Raw genomic sequence first — 22,122 nt, 5'->3', positions numbered from 1 at the left:
ATATATGTGTTCCTATTTAAAAATGAAGTTCAAGAGAGCCTTAACAACTTTTTCTGCCCCCCTTCTGAGAAGGGATGTGGAGGAGCTGTAGAGGAGAAAAAGGGTTGTGTTTGGGCCCTGGTCAGTAGGAACAGAACACGCTACTGTGTTCCACATGCGCCCATCTCATACACAGCTGCTCTTGATGAGAAAATGGTAGTCGGAATATGACGTCGCAGCTTCACTCTCCCCCTCTGTGACACAGCTCATTTCACTCTGTAAAGCCCAAACAGGAGAGGTCATTCAAAGTTCACCCTTTTGAGAAATGCGCTTAAGATCCTTTTCAAGTGAAAAGAGAGAGGTTTACTCACAGACTGAGAGACACGGAAGTGATAGGTGACGTCCTGGAAGGTGAGCACTGGTACTGACCACAGGTGGTCTGTCCCCTTTGAAGAGAGAAAATACATCAGTAAAGCAATCTAGCTCTACTCATCCTGGTACACATTTACAGTAATAATTGAATATTTGTTCTGGCAGTTAATTCAATTTACCTTGGAAGATTTCCTCTGTCCACCATACAGTTCTGTTTCGCTGTGGTCAGGACACAAGCGGCCTTTAGTGGCCCCACACTGACGCACCCACACGCTGTCACTGGACCTGCAGATGTAAGTTTGTGAGACTTTCATTGCAACTGAACATGAGGATGATTGAGGTTTCCATGTGTGCATCCAGACCCTTTTACTGGAGTAGATTCCATGTATACTACTCACCTCATGTGAAGAGTTATTTGTGACAAAGAAGAGTTTTTGTTTCCAAGAAGTGATATAATGTAGCTGGAAACAAAACATATGTACATTTTATAGGAATGTACATGTACAACATAAGGCCGGACTAATACATTAGGTAACACAGTGGTGTGCAACAAATAAAATAAAAATGAAATAAATCCACACCTGCATCTTCCAGGAGACTGACAGGCCTGCATTGTTATCTGTTGGTTGTTTTCCAAGATGTGCAGATCAAGAGAAGGAGTAAAGCTCTCCCCTGTGAAAGTGGCAGAATGCGTGATGAATTTTGAGCATTTGTTACGAGTATTCATTTACACGTAATATACAAAGGACCCATGGCGATGACCATAATCAAGCTAGAAAAAGTCTGGAAGGTGTTGTTATGTTACAGGGTGTGATGGCACGTCTCTGCATGTCCAGTCACCTGCTGTGTGTGTGCTGCGTTGTCTGCGCGGGGGGGGCTGCTGCCCCCGGGGCAGGTGGTTGGTGGCCCCCGCTCCCCCCAGGTCGGAGGGGGAAGGTCTCTTAGCCTTGGCCAGGTACAGAGGAGTCGAGGTGTGACTCAGACGGTTCCTGTTGCGACCATCTTTATCCATCAAGCGGGACTTGGCCTTCTTGTTAATGGTTCCGGATGTAGGGATCATGCTGCCCAGATCTGGAGCAGAGATAAGTAAGTAATGCGTCATGGATGTCTCACAATAGTTAACCATCTTATTAGACGAGTGACTGACCTGATGTGGATTGGTTGTTACTTGGGGACAGAACTGTAGCTGATTGGTTGTTTGTGGCAGTTGTGGGTGGGCAACAGGCCCCATGATCTGACAGGGAAGGAGAGGAAGGGACTGTGTCTGGACAGAACAGGTACAGAGATAAATACTCATCAAGAAACATGGAGAGCCAGGGCTCTTTTGGACATATGTAGCTCAATTACTAGCTGTATTACAAATATCCCCTCACAAAAATGGTTTGTTATCCAAACATGCAACAATTATGTGACAGTAAAATGTCCTCGGACCTTGTGGACTGAAGGTTGTGGACTCGTAAGAACTCTCATGAGAGGATCCCAATGCAGCTCTGGACCTGAGAACCAGAGAATTCAGTGAGAGAAACATACAGTTTCAGACAGACAGTGATGCACATGATGAGCATTAATATTTAACATGTACCAACAACTAGCCCAATTCTTCAATGCTGAGATGAGTCATGACCTTATTTGAGCCACAGAAACAGAAACACCTTAATAACAAATCCTTCAATCACAGATAAGAAAGACTGAAAGATCATGAAACTGAAAATGCGAAGAGAACCGCGGAAAAACCTAGAGCAAGCCTACCACGGACAGACCGGGGGACAGAGAGTGACAGTAGCAGTGAAGATAGGCATCCAGGAAATGTAGAGAGAACAGGAGGATACAAAGCTACAGTAGACAAGGAGAAAGAGAGAAAGGAAACAAAAAGTAGACAAGTGAAGATCACAAAGACAATATAGAAAACAGTAGAAGAGTCCAGTTGTGTGTGTGTATGTTTAGATGAGCATATACCCGTCTTTCTCAGTGACTTCCCCTCTGTGGTGCAGGGTCAACACGTACAGTATGGACATGGAAATCACACTGAGGACAAACACAAAGAGAGCATCTCTAGCGATTCCTTTCCCTTAATCAACCATAATGTACCTGCCATTTCGCATTGAGCAATGTATTTTTAAAGCACTTTAAGACAAGATACTGTTTCTGATTCTTGTTGCTTTTCCCCCTCGTCCTGACCCACTCTAACCTGAAGGCCATCACGATAACCAGTGCCAGGATAGTGCCCTGCATGAACCTGTGGCTGATGCAACCTTGCTCTGGAGAAGGGCTCTGCAACCACACCAAAAACACAGTGATCAAACACACTCTATACAACACAGCAAGGCTACATGTATTCCGAGCGCTCCGCGGTGTTACAGGTCTGAGACCCAGACCTTGCTGTCTGGTTTAACCATCTTCTTCTTCAGTGGTCCGCTTCCTGTCCGGCTAAACTGACTTCCTGATTGGCTGCAAAAGACAAGAAAGTCAAGTCAATTGTGTGATTAACTTTTCTTTTCTTTTCTTTTCATGCCCCCTCTTCTCCCCGTCTAACCTCTGGGTCTTTCCAACCCGCCTCCCTCTCTCCTCCGTCCTTCATGTCATCCCTCCATCCCCCTCCTCCTCTCACCTGACGGTCCCTCCGCTCACAGTACTCTTCATGCTGTCCAGGCGGCGAAGCTTAGCCAGCTTGCGGCTCCAGCGCTCCAGCTCGTCTATGCGGGTCTCCAGGTTGTCTGTGAGCTTACACAGCTCCTTCACAGCCCCCACGTTCTCCATGAAGATACGATCCTAGAAGCAGAGGAGGCCCGGCTGTCAGGTCCCGCACCCAACATGTGCTGCATTTTCAGGCACTCAACGAGGGATATGTTACCTTGTTGACCACCAGCAGCTTGGGGATGGTCTCTCCGTTGGCGAAGACCACGTCCCCACCCTCCTTCACTGCCTCGGGGAGGATCTGTTGAACCTCCTGGGCTATCACTCCTGGAGACAGGAAATAGGTCATACAAGATCTCCAGGAAGGTTGTCTACATCCACAACAGTAATAAAACATAGAAACACCTCGATATGGAGAAACAAACAATGAAAGGATCTCTGTAAGACAGATCACGCATGAATGGTAAGATGGGAACCTATGATTGGCTGTACAGTCAGTAACAACTCTGTTATCGTTTAAGTTACCAGTCTCTGCAGTGTTCTCTATGCCGACGCTGGCTGCAAACTCTGGCTTGTAATGATAATGAACCAGCCTCATCTGAGAGATCCGTTTCAAATTGTCAGTGGTGTCCACCTACACACAAAGGATGACACACAATGACACGCATGCAGGTGTAGGGGAAGGGTCATGAAAGGCCAGGAAATGAATGAATCAATGATCAATGATCATATTACTGAACTATATGCGGTTTTATGCGATACTGAAAATGTTGGTCAGACATGACAAACATGCAAACTCTATGATTCATGACAACACAAAACAGAGAGAAAACACACACACACACAAACACACCTCCTGGACGTTCTCTTTGGCCCGGATGTCAGAAGGGTGCACCAGGGAACCCATAACTTTGAGGTTGCCGTGGATGACCATAGCCTCATCTGGACGATCAGTATTGATGCCCACCCGGCCGTGATGGTAGACAGAGTCTGGCAGCTGACCACGCTGCCACAGGACCTCACTGTCACTCTCAAACTGGCCTGGGTTAGACGCCTGGAGGGGAGAGATGGGTGCAGAGACACAGAGAGACATTCAGATGGACTGACGACAGTGACTGAATGGAGAGCTACAACATAGGAACAGTTTGGTTGCAGTTCATTCAACTTGGACCAAACTTTTATTTATCTTTTATTTAATTCGAAAACTGAAACTAGGCTGTTTTGAATACATTTGTGAGATTAATATGGGAGTTGGCTACCAAAAGTATTAGATTTATTTTTCTGAAATTATTGAACTGCAACTAAATAGAGCTAAACAATGTGCGAATGTGGATTTGCATTTCATCTAGTGATAAAGCACAGAAGTATTGATTATTTAATCATTGATGCCTTTCATATTAATGCCGACACGGTAGGTCTGAGTTTTTACAACCAATAATTACATGAGTAACCATGAATATAATTAGTAATAATAATGTTATTATGTATTTAGGGCAGCTACAAAACATATAAACTATAACGTGAATTAATATTCAGTCAAGGGATTCTGCATTTCATGTCACATATTCAAGGTAAGTGAATTGTCATTTTACCATATTTCTTTAAACTGACCAGATAAAGAAGCTCCTAAAAACATATATTTTCTGTATATCCAAAATACTTTTGTATATTAAAGTTTACAGTCAAAACAATTGATTGTAATGATACACAGTGATGGACAGATGAAGCATCCTGACAAATGAACACAGGATGAACTCGAGAGAGGACCTTTAGAGACATAGACCATGACAGATGAAAGACACATGATGTCACAATGAGAAAGGCAATCATTGGAGGAGGACGGTCAGACAGACACGGCCAGACTGACAGAGGTTACCCTGACGATGATCCTCTCGGACACCTGAGCTGCCACCGTGAAGCTCTGACTGTGGGACTGAGCCTGCAGCGCCACCACCAGCATGAAGTACCTGATGACACACACACACACATACACACACACACACACACACACACACACACACATGCAGACAGCACACACATATGCACACAAAACACTTTCAAGCTGTTGTTGTTCAACTGTATATTCATCAGTGAACAGAACTATGCGTTTGGGTGTTTTAGGCCACCATACCGTACCTCTGGTCAGGGTTGGGCTTGCCCTTCTTCCTCATGTTATTGGCCGTGGTCTCACTAAAGTGTAACCGTCCTACCGTTACCTTGGTTACTTGTTCTGGTGGCACAGTCACCCTGAAAAAAAACACGAGCCAGACACCCCCCATATATCATATATGTGTTTGTACAGTCATACACGTGACATTACTGACACCCCATTGACTCTGACTCACAGCACAGGCTTGAAAGGCCTCTTGCTGCGGTCAGACTGAGACTGCTCCACGTTGATGGACTGGTTCATGGCCTCCAGCTGAAAGGAAGGAAGAACAGGTTCCAGTCAGCTCAACCCCTGCTGATATAGTCTGTTATAGTCAATCGTTGACAGTGTCACTCAACTTCTCCTCCCTCACCTTGACTCCGTTGAGTTTGAGAAAGAAGCAGTCGATTGGCTGTAAGCCATCGCTGGTCTTGATGTACTTGGGGTCACCCAGCATGCCAATGTACACTGTGACCTGGAAATGGTTCTTCTTCTGGCAGACGAAGGCATCATCCGCCAGGGAGAAGTTAAAGCCCTTGTCGGCATCAACGCGATAGGTGGGCATCGGGCTTCATGGCAGGGAGAAGGGGGTAGAGGGATTGGACAGTAAATGTGAATCCAAAGCAAAAGCAGGATCTTTATTTACACTATGAAACACTAGAGGGAGCTTGTACCCCAGCCACAGTGCATCCCCAGACCACATTAAAGCTCACAAGGCCGAATTTATGAAATCCTCTGGAAAAAATACGTCAAAGATTCTTCACCTAGTTCATAATGTTTCTCTGATTTGGACTGTGAGAGCCAGGCTCGTTAACAAAGCCAAAATTACAATACAATGTTTCGCAGCTTGTTGGAATCTCTCCTATCCTATTGACCTTACAACTCATATTTCTCCGTTTGGCATAGCAATGTGCAAAGGTAGGTGTTCTCGTCCGCCCCCCTCCCCTCACCCTCTTTCTTAACCGAAACCCTGAAAACCAGTCACTCCTCCGCAGAGCTCACCTCGCAGGAATTCCTGGACCTCTACAACTCATCTCTTCCCTCTCTCCTGCCTTTTTATCATTCTATACTCTCAACCCCGTTATAAATCTTTACCCTCCCTTGTTTCTCTCTGCGTGGTCAGAGTTCTAACAATGCTTTTTTCACACAACGCCGCCAAAAAACTATATGAATTATCAATGGAGTTCATCTGGTTACACCAACACCCACAGTTCTTTGCAGTTGCAGTCATACAGAGGAGTCCACTTGTTCTGCTGGTGGGGCTGCCATTTTATACACTGGTAGTTGGGATCAAGGTAGCTGTTTTCTGCATCCTGCATCAGGCCTGCACCAAAAAGGGATACAGAGTATCACAAACTCATTGAAAAGATGGGGTTAGAAGACCTCATTCCAATGAGAATGCGCATAATTCATGACTCATGAAAGTCTCAGGTGGTAGTGAGAGTGTGAGAGTTAGTGTGAACTGAGACAGCGTGTGTCCAAGAGAGATCAAGACAGACAGATTCCTGCCTACCTGGTTCTTGTTTGATGATACCTGTGAGGATTTGGGCATTGAGGGTGCTGTTGGGAGAGTCTGAGTGCTTCCTCTTCTTGGCCTGGTGGGCTGGGATGCCACTGCACATGTGCGAACACACCGCACGAACACGCAGTCGAACATGGAAATTAAAAAGAGTGTGTACACACACACACACACACGCACACAACAGGAGAAAAACATTTACATGGAGATGTTTAGATCCAAGTGAAGACAAACCCTGAGACAGTAGTTCAGAAAGAATCTGAGTATTTTTGTATGACATGGTTTTGGATTACCCCCCCACACACACACACATACCCACAGACACATACATACACTTCTTTGAGGCACACACGTTCTTCTCATCAAGACATTCCGTTATTTATACTTCCCATCCCCAAGGTCCCTCCCTCCCTCCTTCCCTCTCTCCCTCCCTCCCTCCCTCCCTCCATCACTCACTCCTGGCCTGGAGGGTGCTGCAGTAGCTGGTGAAGCATCTGACTCTGCTGCATGTCGCCACTCCCACTCGTGGCTGGGCCAATGGGGTACTGCGATATCATGGGCTCTGGCTTCAGGTACATGTCCCGGTGCATGCTGGGATAGTGCCCGTGGGGGGGGAGGGGTGGCGGGGGAGTCATGTGACACATGTTTTCTGGCGTCATGGTCCTGAGCATGTGCGTGTCTGGAAGAGAGGAAGGTATAGATTCATGGCTTCATCGTGTTTGGGTTTTACACTTTACATTTTCTATTACTAGTAGCTATTCACCATGCTATCAAATGTCTGGTACTGTACACAATCTGTTCAGTTTCCTCCACCCTTAGCTAATGGTACTTTTCATTGTTTGAAACTGGATGAAGGCCAATCAGTTAAGAATATTACACACCTTAAGACCAACACAGGTGTGTAGGTGACAGGACATTGTGTGAGAGAGTCAGGTGGCTGAGCGGTGAGGGAATCGGGCTAGTAATCCGAAGGTCGCCAGTTCGATTCCCGGTCATGCCAACTGACGTTGTGTCCTTGGGCAAGGCACTTCACCCTACTTGCCTCGGGGGAATGTCCCTGTACTTACTGTAAGTTGCTCTGGATAAGAGCGTCTGCTAAAATGACTAAATGTGTGTGTGGATACACACTGTATTGGACTGCTGAGACATAGGATCACAAAACCTCTTTTTGTCAACGTTTATAGAAAACATTAAGAGGTTTTCGCAGCTGTTTAAGCTTTTTTCAAATTTGAATCAGCGCACAGGAACATTTAAGGAACTTGTGCTTAATAAATAACTGGTCCTACTTCCTATGTACACTGTACAGAACGTATTGATTGGTTTACATATTAACCTTGCTTTTCCTACCATTCTCTCTTCAATTGGAAAGAAATGTGTAACATCTATTGATTTCTACAAAGCAGAGAGCAGAATGGATGGATGGATGGACGTCATGAAGTCAAGAGCACACGTACCTGTTTGAGGATACTGCATCTGAAAGTCTGTTCCGACCCCCTCCTTCCCTCAAAGCTCCATGATTATGTCATGTACATCCACATCATATCTGTCACCCTTTCCTCCAATTTACAGCCTCCCCGACTTAATCTCTGTCTGACTCTTCAGTCTTGCAAGTTCCAACAACCTCAGATGTTATTACTCATTACTGTTAGTCATGCTCTCTCTCTCTCTCTCTCTCTCTCTCTCTCTCTCTCTCTCTCTCTCCCCTACTCTCTCTTTCTCCCTTACTCTCTAGCTCTCTCTCTCTCGTCCTCTAGCTCTCTCCCTCTCTTTCGCTCTGTCTCGCTTGCGCTCTCTCGCTGTGGGCTCATGACGGGCTGGGTGACTTACCATTCACTTGCTGGGGAGAATAGGGCTCTGAGCTGGAGTCTGGAGGAGACTCAGGTAGTGTCCTGGAACAACACAGTGGCTTTGGTTACATTCTGCACATCTTTTCTGGCTGCACATAGCAATACTACTTTTACTACTACTACCACTGCTAAAGCAACTACTACTATTATTATTAATACTAATAGTAAGATGCTCTAACCACTGAGTAGAAGTATTTAGAGTGTTTGACTGCAGATCAAGGGGTCACAGGTTCAAAAAAAAAAACCTGTACTGCATGCCACTCAAAACAAAAGTCTGCTAAACTAATACATTATTATTACATTAATAATTATAATAAATAAAGACATAAATAGACATAAAACGAGTTAAAGTTATTTCTTACTTGTTTCCTTCTCCATGTGGATAAATATAAATGCATTCATATTTGTATGTATTCTTACTCAGCAAATGTAATAGTCCATTACAGGTTTTATCTGTTGGTGCTTCTTGTAACTTGAGTCTGGTAGCTGCTATTAATCTCCCTCTCTTCAGTCAGCCAGTGTTTATTTGATCAGGCACTGTTTAATCAAGTTCTGATTGCTTCACGGACCTGAGCACAGACCTGGGTGTGTATCATGCTTGTTGTGTGACAAATAATAACTATCACATCATTAAAGAGCCTTATCCAATCCCTGTTTAAAAACCTGTATAAAAATTATGATTGGTTCATTCAAACTAAATGCTTGTACTGTATCACATAAAGTACCTAGCAATATATTTGTACCATACAGGATAGCCTGATGAACATCCACACACACACACACACACACACACACACACACACACACACACACACACACACACACACACACACACACACACACACACACACACACACACACACACACACACACTCTTCTCCATATCTCCACATCAGTCAGTGTATAAGATCCCCAGATCCTCCCCAGCCCTCTGGGGATCTCCCTTCATCCCTGCACCCTGCTCACCCGGGGGCGTAGTGGCCCCTGTGCTCTGGCTTGACGTGCCCCTGCTGCTGGCCCAGGCAGGGGTAGTTGTGTCGGAGCAGGCCCAGGGGTGGAGGAGGGGGATAGGGGGTCTGACAGGGAGTGGGTCCAGGCGGAGGGGCTCCCTGGCGCAATGGGATGGGGGGGCTCACGCCACACACCAGCCCCCCAGATGTGGACACTCCGGCCTGGGGGGATGAGTAATTCGGTACTGGGGCGCTGTGGACCTCTGAAAAACAGCTGGGCATAGACAGAGGCAGAATGTTACTGGCACACATCACTTGGATAAGGGTGAAGTAACATGTTCTGATTAAGGTTATGGTATGTGGGTTTTTCGAGGAACTACTCACATGTCAGTGCTGTCGTCCTCCTTGCTGATGTACTCCTCCAGAATACTGGTGTCGATGTTAGCTGGCTCCAGAGAGCTGGTAATATCATGACCTGAGATAGAGATAGAGGGGGCCAGGAGGGTAGAGGGGAAGTGGGAGCCACACTCAGCGTTTCGACTCTGATAACAGCTGCTCTCATTTCAACAAAGACACATGTTGTATTGGTTTGCTGTTGGATAACTTTATCTGGCAATATTGGATAATGTCCGTTTTGTCGGTTTCATCCAAAAATCATCTTTAATGAGCCATTTGGCTAGTATACATAATGTTTGGTAAAAAACTAGCCTGAATTTGAACATTGTGACACAATGTCAATCAATGTGGGAAAGTTTGACTTTACAGGAAGCGATCTGAGTCATTATCATTGACATCATTGTCAACTATTGCAATAAAACTGTGTTGAACATGTGAATCTTTACATTGTTCATGATTTTGGCTGCAACTCTGATTCTATGTCTGTTCTTTGAAATCAGTAATCCCCCTTCCTCTGTGCTCTCCACCCCTGGGCCAACATCACCCCTTCTCAGGCAAAGCTCCCACAATCCCCAACACATGACCCCTGTAAGCTCCAGAAATACTAACATGTAGGACACATTCAACTAAACGGTTAACTAGGGGTGCATTTTTTTATCTAGAAAATCACATTTAAGGTACGCTGCATGATAGCATGTTTTTTATTCGTAGGGATGGAGCAGATGGGGGGTTTACCAGAGTGGGTGTGAGAGAGAAGAGGTGGGGATGGAGCAGGGGGGGGGTTTGAGCTGGGTGGGGGTGTGGGGAGGGTTAGGTAGGAGGTCAGGAAGAGGTATACAGTGGGTGGGCAAGTTACCCCCAGACTCAGGCTCCAACCTCTCCCTGCTCTTTGATAGATTAAGCAGCTACTCAGTTCGGAATGCCAAGAATTCCAGTGTTAGTGTTGGAAAAACTCTCTTTTTCTCTCTCATCTCTGTAACTTTGCTCTACGTTTTGAAATTCCAAATGAAAATGTCCATGAAATTACGACCTGGATTTCCGCCGTCTCTCTGCCTGTTATTTTCTTTAATGTTCCTGCTTGGAAAGTCAACTGGTTGGCAACTTTGTCCATCATAGTGATCACAACCTTCAAATGTTTCAATGTAACTTTTTCTGTCATATAGTTGAACTATATATTATATAAACTTCTGTAGGAAATTATTTTAATGCAATAACAGCATGCAGCTGAGGTTATCACAAAAGTAGCAATCAGTGGCTTAAAAACTATCAATCAATCAATCAAGTTTCTGTTTATTTTCCTTCTTTGCCCACAATCTCTCTTATTCCCAAAAGTCCTCTTTCTTGTGAGCCTATGTCCTCCAAAATAATTCTAGGCTCCAAGGGTCACTATACTTGCTAGTAGGCAGACAACATTGGCCAAGCCAAGGTTTGTGAACACATGCCAGAGCCAAGAGGAGAGGAGAAGGATGGCTTCTCCTTAAATAAGGACCAGATGTGCACCGGCACCCCACCCAAATAGGCAGTAAATTAAGGTTGGCAGGACTGATAAGGATAGAGGGGAAGTAAGAGATCGAAGGAGAAAGACAGAGAGAGAAGAGGAGGAGATATAGAGAGAATAGGAGGGGGGAGGCGGGTGGGAGATAGAAGGAGAAATAAAGAGACTGAAGGAAACAGAAGCAGGTTGCAAGGAAGGAAAACCATACTTATGAACAAAAAAGACTGTCGTTTAATTATGAATTAAACTGCAGTAAGTGTAGAACGTGAATAACTTTAACAGCTATATGAGTTTGAATTGCTTTGTATTGGGATGTGTAAATATCCCTGTTCCCTATGCCTTGCTCTGTCCAGCTGTGTCCGTCAGGGAACAGTACAATGATTGTCAGGCCAACTCCAATACAGACTGCTCTTTTGAGAGATTAGGGACTGAGGGGTGAGGGGGGCAGAGGGGGTGAGGGCGCGAGATTGTGTTATGCCACCATCTCAATGCCTGAGTTGTCTGCAGTGTAATAACCTAAGATGAACACACACAGAGGATCGTGTATGACAGAATGCTCATTAATCATGGTTTGACTCATATCAGTATATCTAATGGGTATCATTGTTGTTCACAAATCCAATATTTGTACATTTCCCCACCCCCACACACACACATATGATTCTTTCATTTGTTCCAGTTACCAATGCCCTTGCTAAGCATAGGAGAACAGCATAGGATATATATTTATTATCAATTAAGGATCTGTTTATGACTATACAGTACATACCAATGCTGCCCAAAAAAATATGGAATCAACTGTTTATTTTGTGTGTGTGTGTGTGTGTGTGTGCGGGCAAGTGTGCATTTGCGTGTGTGTATGAAGGTGTATTAATAATTAATCACACTCACAGTGCCACTTTGTGACTTTGTGTGATAGGACAAAGTCCATATAATTATCAAATGGTAAATATGACCCAGCATGCACTTAGGTGTGAACGAAAGCACATACAGTACACCGACACAGACACATACAATCACAACATGACAATAATGTTGTTGCAACTACAAAACATCACAATGCCAAAATAAAGATTTTTTTATGTTATACTATTTAACTTACTTTATAAAAACATCTTTAAAAGGACAACGATGCTTCTTGCCACTTATGGGCTTTGGACCAGAAGCTATACCAGATGTCTAAGAAGACTGTGGGTAAGCTAGCTACCTTTAAGGCCCAATTCTCAGTGACTCTAGGTCTCTATTCATCTATTACTACTACACGTACGTAAACTATAAAAAATAGAAAATTAGGTTCACTACTGCGTGTAAGTTTTAGTAGGACAAACCGATAATCTGTTTATTTGAATCCCATTTGAATTGCTCAGTTGTTACTACATACACACTGGCATGCTATCTATTTCCTCTGGCAACTATTTGGTGCACACAAAGCCTTTCACACATGGAGACCCATTAGCAGCAGACAGGTCCACACACACACGCAAAGACTAAGTATACAACAAAAATGAATTTAAGTGGCAATATGAGGTCAAGGTATTCATGACTTACTTTGTTATCCCATGTCTCCAAATTGTACAACTACAAACTTTAACATATGATATAGAAAATGATACAGTGAGAGATATACTAAGACGTTTAACGATCCTTTGAATGTGTGTGAAGAATTCCTTTGAAATGACATCACGAAATCAGACGTTAAATACGGAGCACAAAAACATCTAGGAAGAAGAAGAACTGGACAGCTGACAGCAGAACAGAGTACCTGCACGTAGCCACAGCATGTTGAAGTCCTGGAGGTAGGTGTACCTGAACCAGAAGATGAGAAGAGCAATTCCCTCTCTAATTTTCACATGTTTCCCTACTGTGGCCGTAATGCTTTTCTTCTTTGGACCTGAGAATTGCCGGTAGGGGTTACGGATCGGTGTGTTTGTGTATGTGCAAGCAGGTGTGCGTGTGAGCGTGTGTGGAGTTGTGTGTGTGTGTGTATGTGTTGTAATGGGGATTATTCCCCAGTCATGAGACAGGGCTGTACCAGGCTACCTCACACAGCCTTGTCGCCCACCAGCACTGGCCTCACCGAGAGACCGAGCTCAGGAGATTATAGGGAGTGATGGGGCTGGGACTGGGACACGGGGAGAGGTTGGGAAAGAGGGAGAGAGAGGGAGCAGTCCAGAAAAGGAGGTTGAAGGAGGGAAAGAAAGAGAACGAGGAGGGGACGGAATAACTGATGAATAAACGTAGGCATCACCTGTGGCCTACATGTGTAAAGACCTACCGTAAGAAGAACACTGTTTTTGAGAAATCAACATCCAATATTATTATTTATAGAGGAGAAAAAAGTGTTTTTGACATTACTTCAACTGAGAGTATACGTATGTGAGCCACAAAGTAGTGGCCGAGCAACAATATCAAGCAACTCAAACCTAAAATATCTAGAGTGAGTACCCTACTATTAGTGAAGGAAACTCTGATGTGACCTATTTAATCTTGACTTGGTTACATGAGATCCCTGAATAACCTAGAACCCGCTGATCAAATGACTGCTCCACAGAACAAGGGCAACAAGAACTTTACATAAGACACATCAGTTGCCATATAGGACATTGCCGTGTAAATTCCAACATCCTTATACAGAACAACAAACAACGTTTGTGAGCTAGGGATTATGAGGTGCTGATGGGAGCAGGGCGGAACGATGAAAAATAAAACACGTTGTGAGCAGCGTCGTAAGCCTGGCTGGTCAAAAACAATGCATTCCCGTAACAGCAATACACTGTTACAGCTGTAAATCATGTGTCTAAACCAAACTCCCCCCCCTCCTCATCAGAGCGTCTCCCCCTCCCCGCCTGGAATAAAGATCTCCTATCCACTAGCACACACTGGGAGTACAGTGGGACTTAACCGGGAGTTTACAGAAACTCACAGAAGATCTGTTGTTATCATAAAAAGGCTCAATCCAGTTGCATGAGCTGACGTGTGGGAGACAGTAAAGGTCCACATGAAATCAGCAAAGTACCGTCTGCAGTCAGCAGTGATCAAGCTGATGTTATAATGAAGATGATGTATCGGTTTATGCCCTGTTTAGTCATTGAACGTTTCAGGGTTAGCGTTACTCATCGTGTGGGTGGGGTCCCTCAGCCACCTCAACTGAAGGGTGGTGTAGGTCGTTCTGAAGGGTGGTGTAGGTCATTCTGAAGGGTGGTGTAGGTCGTTCTGAAGGGTGGTGTAAGTCGTTCTGAAGGGTGGTGTAGGTCATTCTGAAGGGTGGTGGTGTAGGTCGTTCTGAAGGGTGGTGTAGGTCATTCTGAAGGGTGGTGTAGGCCGTTCTGAAGGGTGGTGTAGGTCGTTCTGAAGGGTGGTGTAGGTCATTCTGAAGGGTGGTGGTGTAGGTCATTCTGAAGGGTGGTGTAGGTCATTCTGAAGGGTGGTGTAGGTCGTTCTGAAGGGTGGTGTAGGTCATTCTGAAGGGTGGTGTAGGTCATTCTGAAGGGTGGTGTAGGTCGTTCTGAAGGGTGGTGTAGGTCATTCAGTCCTACTGTGGTGCTGGCTCATGTACCTCTGCCTATTATGAATATTCATACATGAAGCTTTCGACAAAGTTTCAACTCTCTTTGGTCAGATGACATTGTGACAATGAAATACACCGATGCAAATGCCTGTGAATGGATGCTGAAAAGAGGAAACTCCATCCTTAAAGCACGGAGTCTCTCTCAAAACAATGCTAATGACAGATATGTGCCACTATCGTAATGATAATCAGGCAGTGCATTTTGGCCTGGTGCGTGTTTGAGCAGGCATGTGTGTGTGTCTGTGTGTCTGTGTGTGTGTGTGTGTGTGTGTGTGTGTGTGTGTGTGTGAGTGAGTGAGTGAATGAACGAGTGTGTGTGTAGTGAGTGAGTGAGTGAGTGAGTGAGTGAGTGAGTGTGCATGTGCGTGTGTGAGGACGCAAGTGAGAAAGGGAGAGGTCATGTTTTCCAGGGCTTGCTGTGTTTCTCTCCGCTGCCCAGGCTCCCTCCACCCAGAGTGTCTGTGCTATCTCTCCCCCTCGCCCTGTCTGCACACTGTCACTCTAATGGACTCAGAGAGAGAGAGCGCCCAGGGACGGGGAAAGACCCGGAGAAAAACACCAGTCTCACCTCTTTGTGTTTTAACGGCCACTAAAGGGTATGCCAAGAATGTTCACCGTGCATTAGCGTGAGTGTACATATATTTCACTAATCCTTGCAAACTACTGTTAGCCAGTGCAATACATGACACTGTTTTATGTGCACGTGTGTCCCAGGCAAGAAGCACAATGGTGCTGCTCAAAATGTGAAACCTAGATGAGTTTCCGTAATTGTTTTCCAGAATATTTTACAACATTGGATTTAGGGAAAAGTAAGCCAATACATGTTCTCTGAACTGTACCTTAAGCTAAGTGATCTTGTCGAGAGGTGTTTGACTGATGATGTACAGTGTTTCTCAACCAAGAGAGCAGCTCTGAGTTCATGTAAGGCATCCCATCCCTACCGGCAGAGACTGTGGTAGGACATAGGTGACCATCTAGGTCAACTTTTCCGGTAGCTTTTTTTAGTACGAGGTCCCAAACAAATAATATATGTAGGTTTGAAGGAAGCATGACACCATGATGGGAAACATGAAGGTGGGATGACACAAGACAAACACAAACAAGCGCATCAAGACACTGATTCCTGGACTCAGAAGAACCAAAGGAAACCTGCCAAAAATAAAAGTGTGGATGGTGCATCCATCGCCAACAAACAGCACACATCAGTACCTAAACCAACTGCTCCTGTCTCGTTTGCCAGTCTCCGAACTTGGTTGTAGTCCGGGCAGAGTGGCTGAAATAAAGCCAAAGAAAGAACATCTCTCTCACTCCCAAAGGAAGAATGTAAACACTCTAAATTCTTGTCAGAGTGGAACAGAACACTTGACAGGCATGGACTGCTGTGTATATTCAAGTCAACAGTTTGTGTATACGATACCAAAGTGTTAAGTCTCACCACAGGTCATTTTTTTTCCACGCAGGCCGCAATGTCAGTCTTTATGTGCTCTTGACTTTGCCTAAACACTTGACATCCAAAGTCACAACAAAGCACTAAATAATGGGAACGGGAATGATTTGGTGATATAAATCGGTAAATGTTAGTGGCACTGCCTTGTTTTTTTTGTTCCACAACAATCGGTTTTAATGGCAGCTCAGGCGTGCACCATCACAACTAGCCTCGGCTGTGGAGCAACAGTTTTCTGGAGGTTGTTTAAGACGAAACAGAGAAGAAGACCATCACTGTTGGTATGTCAAGACAGTCCAATTCACTACATCCATCACTTGAACACTTGTTCACATACACACACACACACACACATACATACACACAAACACACACACACAAAGGTGACAAACTGTGTAACCCACCACAATTGATGTCCAACCACAAATAGTGTCCGACCTATGCACACTACTGCCGATGTATGGGGACAATACAAAATTGTAATGGTTCAGGTTTTTTCTTTCTCCCTTGTACCTCTACATAGCCCTTACAACACACCATTTATCTTGACTTGCATTCCTGTCCCTGCCCCCTTCTTTCCCTCCACTCTCTTATTCATGCAAGAATACTCAGTCACTCCATCATCCAACCTCTGCTACTCATCACCATCACTTTTGCTCCATGTTACCCGTTAACCTATCTCCTTTTCGCTCGTTTTGTTTTTATCAGCATTTAAGAAATTCTTTCAGGGACCCCAACTTTCTGTGACCCCAGTGTAACTGAAACACAGACCAATAGCCTGTTAGTCCTATCAAGGCCAGAGGTCAAATGCCTTAATAACAATAAACTTATCATGCACAGAGAAATGGACAGAGATCCTGGAGTGGTTATCCATGCTGCTAGCCACCTGTGGTCCAGAGTAGTAAATCACAGTAATCTAACCCAGGCTTCTACAACTCTTGAATGGCAAGACAACTTTCAAATGCAATTGAGAGCAGATGAAATGGTTGTTGGCAAATAGGGAGAACATTTTTTGAAACAATTATGAATGTCAAAATTACTTTTGAACATTCACAGAATTGACAACCTCTAGTATGCCTACCGGTATTTTGTGATTTGTAAATAATGAAGAACGTATCGAAATAATTTCTATAATACTTAAACATAAGAAAACAACGTTTTCCTAACATTGAAATGTACTGACAGTCTCTGGGAGAAGGGTGTGTATTCAGGCGCATAACAGTATTTAACGCACACTTTTACCAATGTTATAAAATTGGCCTAGTAAAAATGTGTGATAAGAAATACGAACTTTTCTTACCTTCAAAAAATCTCTGTAACGCTTCAGTTTCATCAACCACGTCCATCCTAGCGGGTCCCACTTAAAAAATCCATGAACGTCTCCCCTTGTCCGAACGAAATAGTTTCGTATCGGGGAAATACTCACAGATACATCCCGGATTCAAATGGCTCCGTGGCTGGACTTATGTGCAATTATTATCTCAAGGAAATCCACTAGCCTACTCGGCGATCACTTGTCCTTTGAATAGGCTTCACGATTTAGAGCTAACTATTCCCGTCCTCTACAATAGTGTTGAAACAAAACGCCTCCTATGTTAGGTGTTTTAGAAAAACAATTTTACTAGCTGAAACCCAACAGGTAGGTTATGTTGACATCATGACACTTAGTCAAATACATCGTACGAAAACCATTCAAGCATTATTCCGATCAATTAATAATCCAATTTCGTATTGGAGGTTAATTATATTTTAAATTGAACGCAGTTTCTTAACTTAAGTAATTCGTTGGAAGACTATTACGACTTAACTATTACCAATTCCCTCCTTTCGTCGCCTCTCCCTTTTTGATGGGACGTACGCGCAACTGAGTCATACAAATTGTGTTCCGGGGGACTTGGAGTAGAGGAGTTGGGACAGCACAGGTGTACCTCCTCCACTGATGGAGATGTACCCCGCCGTGAACACGTCAGCTTTTTAAGAGTGAAATCACTGGTCCAAATCAGTTGTCTTTAGAAATGTGTATTACAAAAAAAAAAACGTCTGCTGTTAGGCCCACGTGCCATCTACATTCATTAAATGATTGGCCTCTTGAGAAGCTGTGTGAGGACGTTATTACTTGGTAGTATCTGGTAAAGTCGTACTTTTTGTCACAAACAATTCAATCGTTTTTCTTTCTAGCATGAGAAGCAATTTGTACAGTAAAGACAGTTTGTAACATATTCCATTTATGATTGCATTGGAGAGTCAGTTATACTTTGCTTTTGAATAGTGACCATAGATATTCACACATTTGAATAAGTCGGGTTTATTGTATAAGTTTAACAATAGGAGGGACATGTAGATAATTTAACTCCCCGGAACTGTGCTTGGTGTCACATTCAGTCATATTTAACTTACACACAGGGTCATGTGTGTCTATTGAATTCCAGTTGTTCTAACACTCATGCACCTCTCCAGAAGGTTTGTAAACATCTCCCATGGGAGGAAAGGATGATCCATTTCTCTCATCCTTATCAGCTACAACCCACCCCCCTCAAACAAAGCCACTGTGTGCAGCCCCTCTGACCTCCCCCCCCCGACCCTCCCCCTGTCCCTCCCTCTGCGTGTGAGATGCTGTTTTGTTGTCTTGTCTCCCCACAGCTGGAGCATCTCTCTTTCTCTGTCTTCCCCTCTTTTCCTCTGTTCAACCCAAACAACGCCTCCGTTATTTCAACCACACTATGCAGATTGTTTCCGAGGACACAGGCAAGAGAGCGAGAGAAAGAGAGAAATCGAGGCTGCAAGTGACAATGAAACAGCTGGGCATGTTCATGAGGTTCATTTTGGTATTTTGTATTTTGTATGTCCATAATATCTGTTCCTTTATTGTGGAACGACAGACAACACGATAGACCTATGCTTATAAGTGAGTTGATAGACAGACACTTCACGAACATCTTATAAGACAAAATTGGCTTTAACTATTTACTGTAGCCTATATCTTCTGTTTGAAATGTGAATTAAGGTGGGTATTTAGATTGACATTGCAATACAACGGAAAATTATAAAACTGTGGCTATCCCTTTCTCTGTTCTTTTGTTTTGCATTCTCAAAAGGACTGACAACAGAACGATGGACTTAAGCTGTGTAGCCTAACTTTCCTCCTAGTTTTTGCTCTTAAAGCTTTTATGACATACCACATTCCAAAAGATAACTTCAGAATGTTATCTTTTGATAATATGCAGTGCGTTGTGGCCTGGTATGTAATATGAAAGTGAGCGTGTGCATCTGTGTGTTTGCCTGCCTGTGCGCCTTTGCACTGTGCGCTCGAGCTTTCGGTCTGTAGTTCTTATTCCAATCCACTATGTGGCGATATCTGATATCGGGTTTAATGACCGTGTATAGAGGAGGCGAAGAAGGACAATCAAGATGGCGATGAACAGACCAGGTTGGTGGACGCGTTGCCATAGACACGGATTTAGTTGAACGTACATTTGAATAAAAAAAGGATATAGAGCTGACTATCTTCATAACTACCTTACAAACAGTTTGACCACAGAACTATCTAACTATATACCTAAATTCGAAATGAGTGACAAAACTTCTGAATCAGTTAGCGTTATCTCGCTAGCGTCGACGTCTGTTGGTACAGCTTGCAATCCAGACCACTCTATCAATCTGTATGTCTCTGTGTGCGAAAATATGCAAAGAAGAGGGAGGCTACGTAAAATAGAACATCTCTTATCCTTGTAGTCATGGTGAATGTCTATTTGTTTCTTTTTCAGGCAAATCAGCTATTGTGGTATCCTTTTACAGCATGCTTTGGGATTCAAACATTCTGAACAGTTACAACGCAAAGAGTTTCTTACTTGCTTGTGGACCTACACTATAAACCAAAAGCAGTGGCCACTGTCAAACACCATAACAGGTATCCCTTAATAACTGCCCCTGTAGCTCTCATCTGCCCCTCTCCAGCTGCTACTGTACCTAACAGGAGTCTACTATGTCTTCTACTTCTTGTCGACACTTGGCATGCTGATCTATAAAAGTGAGAACCTGCAGTCTATATGTGTAACAATTTCAACCTTATTTTACTCCAGTTTCTTGTCCTTTGTCAATATACTGGTCCCTGTTCCTTTCAGGCCGTGTCCTGAGCTACCCAGGAGACAACCTCACCCTAGAAGTGTGCCTACTCTTCCTCAAGGCTGGTCTGGAGATGCTCCGCTTGTACTCTGGTGAGCCAGGGACTGGGGTCTTGTCACCTATCTGATCTGCAAGCAGGGGCGTAGCTCTAGTAGTTCTAAGGCCTACCCAAAAACGCAAGGTAAATAAGTAAAAAAAAAAATGTAAAGATGCCTGTCCATATTTGTCTACGCCTACCCAAAAATATTATTCTGGCTACGCCCCTGTCTGCAACCATGCAATCTCAAACAGTTAACACCCTTGAACAGATTGCCCTACAACTACTTTGAAAATGACTTAATTTCTCCGCCTCCAATTTTTTTGTTGTTGTCAATTGTCTTTGTCCAGGTATGAGGGGAAACCTACAGGAGAGGGAGGGCTATGTCGGGATAAACATGGTTTTGACTGTGCCTACAGTCATGCTGTCTGTTTACTTCTTGATCTGGCAAACCTACGTGCTGCGAGCTGACGTCATAGTCAATGCTTTGCTGCTTAGTATGTATGGGCTAGGTGGACTCCTGGCTTTCATCACATTGGCCCGCTTCACCAGGTTAGAATCTCAAACCAGAGCTAAAGCTATCCTTTATCATATCCTTTCCTATCATATTTCATTGTAAATAGTGATCCCCATTCATTATTTAGGCTATATGGACATTTACAATCTTATGGTCCAGATGTATTGAGGACTTGGGTCTCAAAAGACTAGGGTGCTTGTACTTTTATAGGTTTTAGTTGAATAATGTTTGAATGTTATCATACACTGTAACAAAAAAAGATATATATTGACATGAGTTGTCCGAGTAATTGGTCTCGTCTACATTTGTTCTGATTGGCCTGACTGCATTGAACAACCCTTTTGTTTTCTCCATTGTTGATGAATGAATAAGCCCAGGTTCTTCAGGGCTTGTTTGAATAATTGATTTGGGTTTCATTCATCAAAGAGTTACTGTATACCTGGACCAATGCTGTCATGCCTGCAAATTTTCCTTCAGAGAAAAATCTGCTAAAAATATCTGATGGCTCACGGAAAAGTCGAATTTTCAATTAGGCAGGGACGAGAAGACTTGTTGAACATGTTTTGTGAATTCAAATTTAAAACGTATAACATTAACCCGTGTCTCCATGTTGATTTGTGTTTTGCAGTGCCTATACATGAGGGAGCTGTTTCTAGGACAACTCTGTGTGTGCATAACAGCAACTCTTTACCATGGACACATCCAGGACACTTGTCACTATGGTTCCCAATGGAAGGTCATTTTTTCAACAACAGTGTTTGACTGAAAATCAGTGAAGATGTTCAGGGTAATGAACAGGATAGGAATACAATATTACTAAATGTGTGACATTAAAAGATACAAAAGTTTGAGCTGTAAGTAACAGGAGAATGAGGATGCCTTAGTACTGTAGTTAAGTGTAAACATGAAAGATCTATTAAACATTGAGTCCTTTTTATATTTTATACTTGAACAAGTTTGTTTTGTGACTTTCTGTGTACAGACAGCAGATGCCTGTCTAACAATAAAATACAATTTCTCCAGTAGAGGGCAGAGACGGTGGCAATTTCTATGGTAGGAACTGAGATTTGATATTGTAAAATTGTATATGAAT

The 22,122-nt window shown here is 43.7% G+C and overlaps 2 protein-coding genes across 2 annotated transcripts; one reads left to right on the top strand and one right to left on the bottom strand.

Moving 5' to 3' along the window:
* Window positions 1-165: 165 nt before the first annotated feature.
* On the bottom strand, window positions 166-17,699 carry myrf (myelin regulatory factor). Its single transcript, XM_067234703.1, has 27 exons — window positions 17,654-17,699; window positions 9,835-9,925; window positions 9,467-9,724; window positions 8,481-8,542; window positions 7,110-7,332; window positions 6,648-6,748; window positions 6,344-6,458; window positions 5,508-5,703; window positions 5,331-5,407; window positions 5,122-5,232; window positions 4,853-4,952; window positions 3,839-4,039; window positions 3,511-3,619; window positions 3,203-3,312; window positions 2,960-3,120; window positions 2,727-2,799; window positions 2,540-2,622; window positions 2,308-2,376; window positions 2,101-2,184; window positions 1,783-1,847; window positions 1,499-1,585; window positions 1,192-1,422; window positions 933-1,023; window positions 750-812; window positions 531-636; window positions 351-425; window positions 166-255 (listed from the first exon to the last, which is right to left on the bottom strand). Exons 1-27 carry the CDS (start codon window positions 17,697-17,699, stop codon window positions 166-168), a joined length of 3,078 nt encoding a protein of 1,025 aa, XP_067090804.1.
* A 2,518-nt stretch (window positions 17,700-20,217) lies between these two features.
* Window positions 20,218-21,797, top strand: tmem216 (transmembrane protein 216). Its single transcript, XM_067235273.1, has 4 exons — window positions 20,218-20,380; window positions 20,475-20,567; window positions 20,863-21,064; window positions 21,658-21,797. Exons 1-4 carry the CDS (start codon window positions 20,365-20,367, stop codon window positions 21,668-21,670), a joined length of 324 nt encoding a protein of 107 aa, XP_067091374.1. The 5' UTR covers window positions 20,218-20,364; the 3' UTR covers window positions 21,671-21,797.
* Window positions 21,798-22,122: the final 325 nt, after the last annotated feature.

The sequence above is a fragment of the Osmerus mordax genome, chromosome 4, assembly GCF_038355195.1.
Source record: "Osmerus mordax isolate fOsmMor3 chromosome 4, fOsmMor3.pri, whole genome shotgun sequence".
NCBI lineage: Eukaryota > Metazoa > Chordata > Actinopteri > Osmeriformes > Osmeridae > Osmerus > Osmerus mordax.
Note: the sequence above shows the minus strand (reverse complement) of the source record. Positions and strands in the feature narration are given on the sequence as shown.